The 15,400-nt window shown below is 42.2% G+C and overlaps 1 protein-coding gene across 3 annotated transcripts in view; it reads left to right on the forward strand.

Moving 5' to 3' along the window:
• Positions 1 to 11,565, forward strand: part of NEDD9 (neural precursor cell expressed, developmentally down-regulated 9) — a 71,916-nt gene extending 60,351 nt beyond the window's left edge. For all 3 annotated transcript variants that reach the window (XM_051799172.1, XM_051799171.1, XM_051799169.1), the window contains exons 3-7: positions 6,180 to 6,281; positions 7,460 to 7,561; positions 8,001 to 9,224; positions 9,565 to 9,654; positions 10,944 to 11,565. In XM_051799172.1, the coding sequence (XP_051655132.1) occupies positions 6,180 to 6,281; positions 7,460 to 7,561; positions 8,001 to 9,224; positions 9,565 to 9,654; positions 10,944 to 11,453 (2,028 nt within the window). In that variant the 3' untranslated portion in view covers positions 11,454 to 11,565. The remainder of the gene's footprint in view (positions 1 to 6,179; positions 6,282 to 7,459; positions 7,562 to 8,000; positions 9,225 to 9,564; positions 9,655 to 10,943) is intronic.
• Positions 11,566 to 15,400: the final 3,835 nt, after the last annotated feature.

The following is a 15,400-nucleotide window of genomic DNA, read 5'->3' on the forward strand; positions in this document are numbered from 1 at the left end:
GAAACACTGTATGTCATTGTATATAACAAAGAAATAAGTTTGCTCTTTATTTTCAGAGCAGACGACAGAGAGCGATGCAATAGATATTACTGTCAGGAAATTCATTATCATTCACTGGACATCTTGATGCAGCTTACAAAAGACAGGAGTGGAAACACTATGTGCTTTCTGTAAAAAGGACAGAATTTTAGCCAGCTAGACAGATTCTTTCAAATACCCAGTGTTTTTTAACATAACCTTCTTGCAGCTCAACTTAGCCACAGAAACTTTCCCAAGGAAAAAAACACTAAAAGCATTTAAGGAGACACGTGTGGCTTCCTAAGTACGTGGAGCAAAACCGAAAGAAGGACCAAGAGGTGGTTCACTGCCCGATCTGACACCATTCAGTGGCTCCTGCCACTGCCTTGCAAAAGGCTAGGAGTTCAAGAAATAGGGATTAGGGTTTTTTCCCCTTAATTCTCTCTGATAATGATTTCCCCACATTCTCTTTGTCCATTTCATGCTCCTTACAAGCTTAAAAGAGCCCAGGTAGCTGTTACACATCCACTTAACAGGCTCAGGAACAGAATGTCAATGATTAATAGTTTCATATTAAATTTATAGAAATACTTTAAAACAGACAACAAACATGATTTTTTTCCATTTACTTGCATTTTGATGAATTTTTCCCATATCCAGGCTTTATGACAGCCCCATTTTATGCACCACCACTTGGCCTCATCTGGGGCATAACTCTTCCCAGGGTAAGCAGTGAATGGCAGTAGCTCATCAGCTGCTGAGGATTGCCCATGGGGTGAAGAGGAGAGCATCATGGGAGGAAATGTGTATTAATACAGTTCTTTGTCCAGATTTAAAATACATATACAGGATTTGCCTCACATGCCCCTTCTTTTCCACCTTCAAAACGCACTGATCTATTTTAGGTGTTGCAGTCAGCAGGCATCAGTAGGTTCTTGGGGTTGAGAAACCATACGGGGAAATAGCAAGCTGCCCTTTTCAGCTCCCCTCTCTGCCTGTGGTTTGGGTGCGGCAAAGTGTTACAGAGGTGAAACATACCTCTGCTTCAGTTCTCTCACCTGTAAAACTCACTTGTTTCCCATCATTCTGCATATCAGGCGTCACAGTTCATGGGAACAGGCCATGTTATGTCCTCCACAGTACTGCTATAAATTCAGAGTAATTTTGTTTGCTTCAGTAAGTTTATTTGCTCTTTGTCCTTGTTAAACAATGTAAACTACAGTGGTGTGTATCTGCTGTAAGCACGAGAATGGTCTTGTTGTTGCCTTAGTTAGGAATGTTCTCTATTGCAGCCTAATATCCGTTTTAATCCTAGAAGAAATAGAATGTTGGGGGGTTTTCCACTATATGTAAGAAAGAGGGATTTAATGAACCACAGGGCAGGATATTTTGTAAAGTACATGCACATTCAGCTCTTTTTCTTGGTTAGGAACGTGCCATTGGCATGGAAAAGGCTCAAGTAATTGCTTTTGGAAGAGCATGGTCTTCAGCAGGAACAGAACAAACTTTCTGCTCAATTGTCTTTGTTTTGCAGTACCGAAAGTTTGAAGGCTCATTACATGTTTCACCAGAGCAAAACCTGGTCCCTGTTAGTTGCTCTGCATAGATTAAGTGGTTAACAATGTTTTGAGAATGTTGGGCTAAATAGTTTGTGGGAACACCATCTGTTTCCTTTAACACATAAACAAGGAAAATTGCTAGTTTGAAATGCAGGATTATTTAAACTTTGATGACCACAGGCATTCTTAAAAGAGAAGAGGTAAAAGGAAAAATAACCCTCATGAGGTATGAAGTTCAATGACATTTGTTAGAAAATAAATTTCTGAGTACCAGACAGGACTGCTATCCCTGTTCTAGAAGTGAGACAAGGGGAATGTTTTCTTTGCAGTCACCTCCTTCCTTTTAAAGTCCATCTTCAAAAGTTAACTGCCATTGAAAATGAAAACCGTAAAAAATGGTTCAATAATGCATTGAAAGGGCTGAGCATCCCACCCAGAAGCAGCAAGTTCATTTAATATATTTATGGGTGAATATCCAAAATCAAAAGTTACTTTTGACTGGGTTTGGTACCTTTCTTACTTCATCAGCCCAGCTACCTTTCTCTTCCTCATTCGGAAGAAGCAGTGCAACCATGTGTTCTGACGTCCCACGTGAGGTCACGTCTTGGGGAAATGAGACTAGGAACAAACGCTCCTCATTTTCACTTTGTCGGGTAGTGGGGGTATTCTTTTAATTACGGTTACAAAATGTTTACTGGAGATAACATTTTGGTGATGAGCTGCTTCTCTTGTGAATTGACCAGGAACAGGCAGTCCAGAGGCATGTTTAGCTTAACAAAAAGGGTTGGAAGAAAAGGTACAACAGGAAACATTCTTGTACTCAGTAAAGACCCGATTAGCATCTCCAGGGAATTTTATGATGAAATTGTTCACAACATGTTGTTACTGGACAATAATCCTCCACACAGGAAAATATACCTGAGTCACTGGAAGAAAAAAGTTGTTTTTCATGTTATCAACAAACTTTGGTTGTTGCTGGGTTTCTTAAGGTCATACTTTATGCCTTTCATATAGCTTTTTCAGAAGCCTAAAAAGGAGCATTTTTATTTGGAAAATAAATGTCACCTAAAGCAGAGCGGCCCTGCAGACAGCTCAGGTCTTCTGTCCACAGTCACTCATGTAGGCAGGCTGGACTCCTGAATACCCAGAATCAGGCATTTTGTGTTTTAACCTCTCACTTCCTTTGACAACAGCTGGAAGCACCCACGGAAGGAGTTTGTTTCAACCAAATAAAGGAGTGACACTGTTTGACCACTGCTTCAAGTTGGTCAGGTCTGGGAGAGTGCAAAAGTGTCAAGACAGATGATATAAAAAGTGTAACACTGAGTAAAACTGGCTTCCTTCATCTGTCCTGTCTAGCGTTAGTGTAGTTTTTTAGAATTGTATCACAGCACAGTAAATAAAACCAACAGCCTTGTAGTACTGTAAACCTTTCATACGGCGTCTGGTATGTCAGCATTTTTTGAAAAATGGGAAGGGTCTCTAAAGATGAGCTACAAGAGTAAATGCAGCTGCATAAAACCTCGTATGCAAAATGAGGGAGAATCTGCAAGTGCTGAGCATGAGCACAGCTTCTCTTCCATGTGTGTTCCAGGCTCCATCGTGCAAGGATATCATCTGCTTTGCAGATTTTCCAAGATTCTTCTTGGAAAAGCAATGTTTACCTACAACAACCATGTTTAACAAGAAGAGCAAGTGGTTTTACATGCATGTACTTAGGGACGTTGCTTAGTGGTGGACTTGGCAGCATTAGGTTTGTGGTAGGACTCAATGATCTTAAAGGTCTTTTCCAACTTCCTGTGATTCTATGGCATATTATCTGTGCTGCTCAGATCAGCTCCCTTTTTATATTAGAGGCTTGTGATTTTGCTCCTAGAGATTAATTCTCTGAGCAAGAAGAGAGTGGTTGTGCCTTCTATCCTGAATGAGTTTAGTCCTAAGATGCATAGGACAGTTACTGTTGAGCCTGCTTAAAGACGCTTCTCTAAAGTGCTGTGCAAGCCTTTGAGAACTTTGGTGTCCTAAAGCTTCTGCAGAGGTGCCATCTGTTGCCTCCACGGGCAGGACTGTCAGAAGCATCACACATCTGAGACCTGGAGAAGATCGGGTCACATTTTACTCCTGCTCTGGATTTAGGATATAGTTTGGCTTCTGGAGTAGAACATAACTGAGCAAAGGGTTATACAAATTTCAGACTGAGGGACCAATATCTGTCTTTTTGGAGCCTGACATCGCCTGACTCCTGCTTTGCCTGGCTAGGCAACAACCATCAGGTAAAGCAGAGACAAACCACAGCAGTGCACTGCTCCCTACTTCCAGGACTGCATGGAGCATTTTGCTGCCTGCCCTGAACACCACATTGTTGCTTTTCTCTGGGATGGTCAAGCAGTTTCCCAGCATATTAGCAAGCAGCCTAATGCCACAGTGTTCACAGCAGCAGAAGGGCTCATGGAGATGGGCTACCCAGGAAATGGCCCTTTGCTTTTTACTGTACATTATCTGTTCTCCCAGACGAAAACTTTTGAACACCCAGTGACTCATTATTGAAGCAACTTCACGATTGTAATTTTTGAGTCCCTGGAAGGAACCTCTGAGTAAACATTGCTTAAAACCAAATCCTTCTGTTCTTGGGCAGAAAGCATTTGACTGGCAGCACACAGCTGGGAAAAAAGAAGAGGATGCAAAATATATATGTCAGACTATGCTAGTCTGATCACTAGCCCTCACTGGCAGAAAAAGCATGAAGAAGTGATATTGATACAAGTTAGAATTTTCTCAGGCAAACAAAATAATCCCAGTATTACATGAGAGTGGCCTGGGAGGGACAATATCTGAAGAGATCCATTATTGGAAGCTTCCAGTAACTTCAGAAAGAACTTCTTTAGAAGTTTTGCCTGTAGATACCTTTTACAATGCAGCAGGTGACTCCATGAAAGAGGAACGGTCTCTCATAAATGTAATACATTTTTAGATTCTTTAAAAAAAAACTTGTACATATGTAAGCCCTATTAACCACACACACAATTTAGCAGGGGTTCTCTCACTGAGAGAACTGATCCAGCGGTGAGCTGACCCAGCTCTCTGGAGACTGTGTTGCTTCCAGTTCCTGTCTTCAGTTGCTAATTCGAAGAAGAGCAGTTGCAAAACCCACTGTCTTCCCCCACTGCCAGGCATGAATGTTTCTCCTTCCCTTAAGGCACACACAGTCAGTGCAGTGGGTGGTGCTGCCAGGAGCACTGCCTTGGGCTACTCACTTTGAATCAAACCTGTGTGCTAGTATGCTGGTATGGCAGCCACCTCAGGGGGAGGATTCAGTGATTGTTTCATGGTACAGGGACAGAGATTGCCCAGCAATGTCTGGACAGCAGGAGAAAAGAAGGAAAGACTCCATTGTTAACACAGCAGAGAGGAGGTAGCAGGTTAGCATGAGGGAATTTCCCTGAAGACCTCAGTCAAGCAAAACTCACTCTGAAATCTGGCTCCTTACAGCAAAAACTGTTACAGGTTTTTGACTGAGCATTTGAGGTCAGTCTTGCATACATTTTCAAAGACAGTTAGGTAGCTGTGGTACAAAACTTCCCCCAGCTGAGTACAAAGTCACATTTTGTACGAGCCTGTGTAATTTGCCATTTTATGCCTTTGGGTTACAATATTTTTATTTTTTTCTTAGAGCTAAATAGTACCAGCAGAAGTTAAGTTGTCAGCCTTTCTACTACAAACCCAGCTCTTTTTTGGGGTTAGGTAACATTTCTTTTGTACCACATTATACTGAAATTCTGCCGTGCAGATGCTGTCCAAGACATAAGGCATTTATTTTTCACAAGATTTTATTTGAAGTCATTATGGTAGTTAATGGTTTACAAAATGTCCAAAAATGTAAATTCTAAGCTTTTTTGTTTTTCAGAGGCTGTTATTTCATTATATACTTGAAGAATGGCTTAACATTTCTCATGTCTTAGCTGCTAACATAGAAAAACCAGAGCAAAATCGAACGTCCTGCTTTGGAAGGTTTAAGCTTAGCCTTTCTGCGTAAACAATTTTCAAAGCCACAGCTCACACTCAGTTCTCCAGGAAGTTGTGCTGTGGAGCGCAGTAAAATAAGAAATCCTGCCATAGTAGGTGGGAAATACCTCTGCAAGTAAGGGGGTAGACTCCCAGAGTGTAAACCTTGTATATAAAGCGTCTGACAATAAGTGGAGACACACACTTATTCGGATTAGCATGTACACAGCCCTGATCTCAGCAAGTGGGTGGCGTAACCATCACCTCGTGGGGTCTGTGCTAATGGGAGATGAATGGGAAGAAGGGACCAAGCTCTCAGACCTGCTGGAGAATCTGTGCTTGACAAATGGAAGATATTGTAGGGCAGTAGCAAGCAGACGTGTCAGGACTGGTCTGGAAGGAAAAGATGGTGCATTTGTAGCTGCTAACAGTCATATTTGGTGTTCAGCTCTCAGAAGTGTATGTAGACTGGTGTTTCTAACACTGGCACTTGAAGCGTGAACGTTAATAGGACTAGATTGTTTATACCCTGTGCAGTAACAAAGAGAACATGCCAAGATCCTCAGAGACTTACATTTCCTTGTTTTCTTTTATCCACAGGTAATAACTCCAGTGAGGTCAGGACAAGGTTATGTTTATGAACTCCCTTCCAAATACCAGAAGGATACCTACGATATCCCCCCTGTTCGCCCTCTCCAAGGGGTAGGTACCAATAAAAGTGCCAACAGGGCTTACAGGGCACAAAGGGTGATGAATTTCTACCAGAATTTTACGAGCAGTGCAAATTCTCTCATTTCAGAGGGAAAATATGTTTTAATTAGATGCTGTGGCTTATTCACAGATCACAGAAGTATTTCAAAGTTGTATTTGATGTTGACTAAGATTTGGCAGCACACCAAACGCAAAAGTCCCATTTGTTCTCTGTGTTTTGATCAAAGAGTATATCTAAACAGAATAAACTTGCTGCCTGGGAACAGTTTTTTTTCTGTACTTTGTTGTTGCATAGTTGACAGTAATTCACTCAGTAAGGGTAAAATTATCGCCTAGATGAACAGATGCTATGCAGGGAGTTGTTTTCTCCACATATCAACTGCGCCATGTCACTGAACTTGAAATATGTCTTTGTTCAGGGAACACCTTTAGCATTCAATCCCCAGGACCAGAATGTAGAGTGGATGCTTGCAGGACCTGTAACTCAACAACCCTGCCATCTCTCCAGAGCTCTCTGACAGAGCACCTCCTTGAGGGAATAGTGTTGAAATCCAAAAGTACCTATCACAGATTGACACCGATTGACTGGAATCATTAGGAAGTCTGGGTTAAGAGACATTCAGATAGTGGCCTCAGACCACATGCAAAACCCTCTGTAATGTAGGACAAGCCACCAAGTCCGATGCTTGAAATACCTGACAGCTGTACTGTCTGCTAGAAAGACAGCTCACACTGCACTTGATAAAGCAGATGGGCAATGCCGACAGGGACAGCATTAGTTTCAGAGAGTTCAGGGTGTACTAGCACGAGCTTATTCCTCAACCCCTCTAATCTCTGTCAGTATGGTTGTGATCAGTTTTGGTCACATGTGCTCCCCTGTTCAACCCAAGAGATACCCATAGTAGACTGACCTTCATTTAACTCTCAGGATGGAAGTCAGCTGTGACTTCATCTCTCCAGCCTGCTGTCCACACAGTTGCCCAGAGGAGACCTAGCAAAGTGCATTTCCTCCCAACTGTCCAGAATCCAAGCAGTTCTCCCATATGAAACAAGCTAGAAGAGCTCTGATCGTGTTCAGAGTGTTTGAGAGAAAACACAGAAACTAAGAAAACTCACCTGAGATCAGAGCTTTCCCTGAGGTGACTGTAACCAATTTATTTTTTCTTCAGGTATATGACATTCCCCCCACATCAGTTAAGGGGCCTGCACTTCCAGTTCACATGGGAGAAGCAAAAGCTTTAGGAGTGTATGACATACCACCTGCCAAAGGGGTAAGTATTACTCTGTTTCCACAAGATCTTATATTTTCGTATCTGACCAAAGACATGAAAGAGTCCGTGTATAATCCTGAAGGAAAAGGAGATTCAGTACCTCAAGGATTTCCTTAGGTTCTTAAACTGTTAAAACTGGTAAAGTGAGGCACTGTCCCAAAATTAAGGTTATGGACTATGAATTGATAATTAGACCTACACTATCTTTGTGGCAGCATGCTATCTATCTCTTTGGATTTTGCTGCTTATGACAATTGCATCAAGATAAATGATAAAAAGTAAGATGTTAAAACTGACTCTGAGTGAAACTCAGGGTAAGTAGCTGACTCTTTGAAAAGCAATAGCAGATCTTCCATCCCATCATTTTATAGTCCGTATGTAAGGTATAACCATGTGTTTTTCTAGTCAGAGGTTTCATGGTTTACTTTCTGTCATTCAGGTCTATGCTACACCTCAGTCTGCATGCCAAGATGATACAGGCCTGAGGGAAAATTTGCAGGATTTTTCATCTTCACTGGGCCACAGCGTAAGACCAGAAGGAGCATATGATATTCCTCCTCCCATCACCAAAGCAGTTGGAAAAGAACTTAATAGATTTTCCCCTGAGAGCCTGTTATTGCCGGGTGGAATGCCACAGACACAAAGTGTTTATGACATCCCTATGAACCATCAAAACCATTTTCTTGGACAGCAAATTGCACCTGAAAAAGATGTTTATGATACCCCGAGGGGCATTGCATTTCCAGGACAACAAGCAGGACTCAGTAAAAGTCTCATTGCAGAAGGAAGAGAAGGTGTATATGATGTGCCACCAGCAGTCCTCCAAGACAATAGAGGCTTACAGGATGTGACTGATGGGATGAATAGGTTGTCTTTCTCCAGTACAGGAAGCACAAGGAGTAATATGTCCACATCTTCAACAACATCAAAAGACTCTTCTTTTTCAGCATCAACTGCACAGGACAAAAGACTAATCCTTGATCCAGACACTGCTATAGAGAGGCTTTATCGCCTCCAGCAGATGGTGGAGACAGCTGTCAATAACCTCACAGCCTTCATTACACCAGACTGGCGGTCCTATGGATATATGGAGAAACACATCAATGAAATTCACACTGCTGTGGATAAGGTAGAACAGTCGCTGTGGGAGTACCTGCAGTTTGCAAAAGGATCAGCAGCCAATGCTTCCTGCCTACCTGAATTCAGCCTTCTTAACAAAATGAGGAGGGAGGTGCAAAGGCTGGAGGACTCTCACCAGATCCTTACCCAAACTAGTCATGACTTGAACAGATACAACTGGTCTTTGAATGTCCTGGCTGTTAACAGAGCACAGAACAAGTGTGATGACCTGGATCGGTTTGTTATGGTGGCAAGGACAGTCCCGGACGATGCCAAGCAACTGACCACTACTATCAGTGTCAACGCAGAGGTGCTCTTCAAACAGGCGTTGGGCGGCTCACGTTTCAAAAACATACCTGAGAATATAATGAACGCTCCCAACTGTGTCTATGACAATCCTCAGATGCAGCATCATGGAGAGCAAGCACAGAACCCCTGCAGTTCCCTTCCTCCGCTCCTGAGTAAAGGTCAGCACCCGTACAGTACCACCAGCGAAGGCTCGGAAAAGAGCTGGATGGATGACTACGATTATGTTCACCTGCAGGTAGGTCACCCCAACACCTTGTCCTGCAGAAGGCTGTGCAAGAGTTGTCTGTGGTTTTTGCAGAAGCTGCTTGCAAGGAAGTAGCAATCTATTGTCACAGTAACGCATATTCAAGAGTAATTTCACCAGGGTGATTCCTTCCCTCAAATAGAGTTTTGCATATGTAATAATGATAGCTTTTTGCTCTGCCATGCCATCCTTTTATTTTCTGTACTCTTAGTGGTGCACTCACTACCAGTGAAAAAGCCAATACAAAGCAGTCTGTTACTTGACCTGTTAGTTGTCGTTTAGCTCAGGAGCAATTTTGATTTAACACAGTGTCTTTTGTTGTGTAAAACAGGGGAAGGAAGAGTTTGAAAGGCAACAGAAGGAGCTGCTGGAAAAGGAAAATATTATCAAGCAGAGCAAAGTGGAACTAGAGCACCATCAGGTATGTTCACTTGGGTGCTATAGTCGCACTGAAATGCAGTGTTCCTCACACATAGGGAGTACTGGTCAAATAAAGCAGGAGGGGCCCTTCCCTTAGCCATGTTCAAAGGCTGTAGTCATGTAAGCTGTGTATGCATGCCAGCACACACTGTGAAGTCCCATGTGGGGTTTGTGCCAGTCAGGCACAGCATTAAGGGATTTATCAACATAAAAGACAAGGACATGCATTGTCACGCTCCAAATGGAAACCAGTGAGCATCAAGGCTTCTGCACCTTCCTAGCCCCGTACACCTGTGTCAGCATTTGCTTATACCAAAGAAATTTTAAGTATTTACTGCAGAGTAGTTATTCTGAAGATCAGCATCTCTGCCCCATTCATTTCCCTGTTGCCACTTCACAATTGAGTGGAAGCACAGCCGCAGGTCTCAGTGTTTAGAACAACATCTCTTATGGCAGGAATAAGCCTTTCACTTCAAAACAATTTTCAGTCATCTCAGTTTGATACTAATTGTTTTTTTTGTACCGTGCACCATTGCAGTGGGCCAAGTGCACACAGATAATAAAAAGCAGAAAGTTTAAAAACTCCAAAAGTTTACCACGGAGGAGAAGCAAACTGTGATGTCTCACAGCAGGGCAGTGGCAAAGCCAGCTTGAGAACTTAGCTTTCCTGACCTGGAGTCCAGGGCCTTAGTCACTGGACCATGCTGAAAACACATTCTGCCTGCACATCTGTTCAGTGAACATCAATACCATTAACTTAAATATTACGCTGAACATCACTTTAAAAAATAGGTCACATAAGATTCAGGGCTATCACTTTTCCCTCATATTAATTCTTCAATATGTTGTTGCCATATCGTATGGCAGAAAACTGTACAAGCAATGAGGAGGTGAGAGTTAAAGGCTTTTCATCTCAAAATCTCACAGTGATGACAGCTTTTTAAAGATTGTGTAGGAGTCACTGCCACTTGGATCCTTCTCTCTCACTTGTGATTTCAGAATACTCCAAATGAGCAACAGCCTGTAAAGTCAGGAATTTGGGTTGTTCAGTGGGTTTTTTTAATGTAAATGAAGTATTTTAGATGTTTCTCCCTTCTGAACTCCATGTGTTTGAATTAACGGTAATCAAAGCCCTTGATCCTAGAAAACCTATAGCTATTTTATTTAGCGTAAGGTCAGTCTAGGATACTTGGGGTTTGTCCCGAGGAATAAGGTGAAATTGTTATACATAACAGCATCTTACAAGAATACTCTCTGAAGAGAGCTTTTTTTTTTCTTTTTGCCTTTCAGATCAATCAGTTTCAACGTCTGGAGCAAGAGATCACCAAGCCGGTAGAAAATGACATCTCAAAATGGAAGCCACCTCAAGCTTTCCAGAACACAAACAGCACTGCCACCTCCCAGGACAGCCGCCTGCTTTTATTCTACTCTGACCAATGTGAGACTCACTTCAACTCCCTCCTAAATGCCATTGATGCCTTTTTCAGTTGTGTCAACTCCTCTCAGCCCCCCCGAATTTTTGTGGCTCACAGCAAATTTATCATTTTGAGCGCTCACAAACTTGTGTTCATTGGGGACACACTCGCAAGGCAAATGACAACTCAGGACATATGCAACAAAGTGATGAACTCCAGCAACCAGTTGTGTGAACTGCTGAAGAGTGTTGTTCTGGCCACCAAGGGGGCTGCCTTGAGTTACCCCAGCACAGCAGCCCTACAGAAGATGGTGGACCGAGTAACAGAGCTGTCTCATCACGCACAGTTGTTCAAACTCTCACTGGTCCAAATGGCGTCCTTATGAAACCCAGTAAAATCCAATCCGTGAGCAGCAAAACAAAAGCAGAGAAACTGGAGCTATTTTTATGTAAATGTTATCATTTTCTAGATATTTTTTATTAAATATTTTAAATACATTCTTGTGCATTAGAGAGTCTAATTAAATCAGGGATCTGGGAATATTGTTTGGTTCTGTATCACGTTTCTTATACACGTTTAGATTTGTATACACTGCATATATGTATATGTTGCTACATTCCCTAAAACATCAGTTAAGCACCTTAAGAGTTACGTGTCAGGTAAACAGTGCATATCTTTTGTATATACGGCCTGTTTCCTCAGTATATTTGTTAACTGGATGCTGCACTCTTCTTGTTTCATTCCATCTTGATGCTGGCACATGGACTTGGTTGTGAAACCTACTTGTAGCAATCCATGAATCAAGTGTAATGGTTCTCATAGAACTCCATTCCCTTCTTAGAAATTACTTTCTATAGGTTAATTCCATGAAGTTTAACTCCTCTTGAGGTTACTTTGGTATGTGAAACATTTGGTCATTCTGACCAACATATATGCACAATTACAAGGAGCGACATATCAAGCAAGGTGTACAGCATTCGGGAGAAAAGCATTTTTAGGCCATGTAAGAAAGAGAACCTTCTAAGGAGGAAGGCAGAATTGTTCATACTTACGGCATTCAGATTTCACTGTTTCTAATGACTATGCAACATTGGATTTCAAAATGTGGATGGATTCCCAGCAATGTAATTTCATACATTTTTACCTTGTATGCACTTGCATTGGCAATTTAATTTAACAGTCAGGGTTGAAAGCCTTATTGTTTATGGACTCAGTGTTATCCTGAGGGCATCTCAGGATCCACTGGGCTCATCTTTGAAACTGCGGATGAGCAGTGTTTCAAAATACCAATCCCTTTCAGAGGGATTAACATACAAATTGTAATTTGTATGGAAAGAAAAAAGGTTAATTTGAAATAACAGATATTCAAACATCTCTATAGCATACACGCAATTTAATGAAGAAATAGCACTTAATTTTCTAGGACATACTATTGGGAATTAATTGCATCTGTTGCAATTCTGACTTCTGTTCAACCACTGGGCTTTTTTTTTCCAAATTCTGTTGCGTAGGTTCTGATCCTTTCTGCACTACACTGTTGCCAAAAAATGACCTCCTGTTTTAATGGGGCCATTCCATCAGTAAGTACACAGCTAGTAATTTTTAATGTAGACACTTATAAATTGTTAGCAGAGTGGTAGACTCCTTTAGAAATTTCATGTATGCTGGTTGCTCTAAAAGATGTATCGGCTTATTGGTCTTCATTGCCTTTTGTGACCCCCCTGAAATAAGTCACAGAACACTGTTTGCCTGTGGTCCCCAGCCTAAAAGCCATGCTTCAAGGTGAGCAATACCTCAGGTAAATTCCAGGTGATTCCGGCATTTTTAAAGCAAAAACACTACTCTCCTTGTACAATTCAAGGTAGTCCCACATTGGTATGTTCTGAGCACTTGACAGATCACTGGTAACTACATGGTCATGAGGTCAGTAGCACCTGGAAAACAGGCACTTCTGCCTAACTCCTTACTTTACCAATTGTAGCCAAACACGTGCCTTATTGAAATGGGATTTGTCATCTTAGATAACAAAACCATTTCAGCAGTGTGCAAAATACTGCAACCTTAATGTATTGTCTTAGAGTGAAGATTACTCTTCACTATCATAATGTCACTTCCAGAGTCTGCAGAACGTTTCTGGAAGGGCAGTGGAAGCCAGCACACCCCCAGCTGGCTAAGAAAGGGCTCCAAGGCTTGGCCTGGTATAACATCCCAGAAGGGCAGTTACACTATTGTAACTCATAGCCAGTTGCCAAAAAGCAACCCATGTGAACCTGTTTTGTACTAGTGTTGTTTGGGATTCTTCTGGAGTTCCTTGTTCAATTTTTTCCCTGTATATTCTTAGAAAGTGAAAGTATGATTTGAAGTCTAGTGTTTATGTTGATAGTTTGTGCTTTCCAAAGGAGAACCTGTATTGCAACCCTGTATTACAGTTTGTTATCTTGTAGAGAGTCATTTTGAAATGATTAAAATTACTAGCTTTTTCATATAAAAAGCCAACTGGATCTAATTTTTTCTTGTTTTCAGAGTTCTCTAAGCATATTAAAAGGAAATGTTGCTAATTGCTAATACTATCAAAACCATTCTAACATGAGGAATTCACTTTCCATCTTTTCACTGGTCCATGCTTATACCGTGAAATGAGAACTTCAGGGTTTAAGAGAAAGGGGAAGACAGTTTCTCTGCCTGTCCAGAATAAGCAGGTGAAGCATTTATCCAACTCAGCTACACAAGATACCAAGTCCAAAATACAACCAAGGTCTGCAGTATGCTGAGCCATGCTTCTGCCCCATTCCCCATTCCTGCTACAGAAGTGGTATCCCGAACCACCTCATCATAGTACAGACACTGGTTCTTCAGGCGAGTGGGGCAGTTTCTCTGAACACAATCCACAGTGAGGTGGGGTGGCAGGACACAGATGTGGCTGTCCACCCATTCTGGCCTGCTTCCCCTCTCCAGCTCTTACTGGTGAAGCCATGATCCATGCAGGAACTGAAAAAGCAATTTTGCTCAGTACAGTCACCCTTTGCCCCTGCCCCAGTGGTAAGAGTACCTCTCTTCTAGTACATGCCAAGTTGAGCGTTATGTGAGTATGGGTTCCATCTGAAACAACCCACTGGCTTTAAGGATCATGGAGTCTTTCTAAAAGTTACTTCCACATTTCACTGTTGCCAAGGCACTGCCTTACCTCCTGTCAAACATCCTGGGGTGCAAGGAGGAGAGAAAAACCCTGGAACTGGCTCTGTGCTTAATGCTGTTTCTCGACTGCCAATGAAAGATGTTTTTGCCAGAAAGTGTAAGAGCAATGAAAGCCTTGAGAGCAAAGTACCTGGTTTGGCTCATCACGTCCTCACAAGGGGACAGCTGGTTATGCAGGGTTGCTTCCCCAGGGTGCTCATTGTTGTTCCTTTGCTAAATTTAAAATGGTCAACCAACAACAAAGGAGGGACTGGACAATCAAAATGGTTCAGAATAGAAACCAGAGCCTCTTTGCTCTCCACCCTGAGCCAGTGTCTCCATGCAGTTGCCAAGAAACTGTTGCTGTTTTGCAACCAAGTTGATGGCCACTGTGAAGTGACTGTCTTATGTCCAGTGTGGAAAAACTGTCTGCCTCACGCTAGTGGTAAATGTGGAATACACGACTCCTTAATCCAGACATTAAGTAATTACTATTTCATATTAATTAGAAACATGCTTCCTTTCTCTTCTGGGATGATGAGTGAAGGAGAGAGAGAATGTTGAAATGGGTAGGTTTTAGAGAAGTTATCAACTCATAATGTTACCTCACAGGAGGTAATTCATACTGCACAACTGCCTGCTGCTACCTCTCCCATTTCTTGCAAACCAGGACTTTGCAGCTTCTGCGTTTTCTGTAGCTGTGCATTGCTGCAGCCTCAGCAAACCTGTTACCTGCTGTTCCAGCACAGGCAACATGGCTGAAGGAAACCAAGTTCCCACACCATCACCTGATACTCAGTTACATCCCAGCATCTTCACATCCCCCATAACTTCTGGACCCTGGAGCTTTTGGCATTCTCTGACATGAACATCTGGGCTGTGTTTCAGAAATGTCCCTCCTACACCTACCACCAGCACTCCTGATGTTGCTACACCAGTAACACCTTCCCTCTGCCCATATGCCAAGCATCTGTAGCTGTTCTGCTCCAAATCCAGCTTTTGCGTATTGAGCACCCACTTCCAGGCTGCCTGCACTACCTTAAATGTCTCTCAATCTAAAGGCTGTAGAAACTCATGGGATTTTCTTAACCCTCCCTTGCCATTTCTCCTCTCTCAATGTCCACAATGTTGGTCCACATTTAGACAGAAACATTTCAA

This window comes from Manacus candei, unplaced genomic scaffold, assembly GCF_025592945.1.
Source record: "Manacus candei isolate 608988 ecotype Guabito, Panama unplaced genomic scaffold, ASM2559294v1 h1tg000049l, whole genome shotgun sequence".
Classification (NCBI taxonomy): Eukaryota; Metazoa; Chordata; class Aves; order Passeriformes; family Pipridae; genus Manacus; species Manacus candei.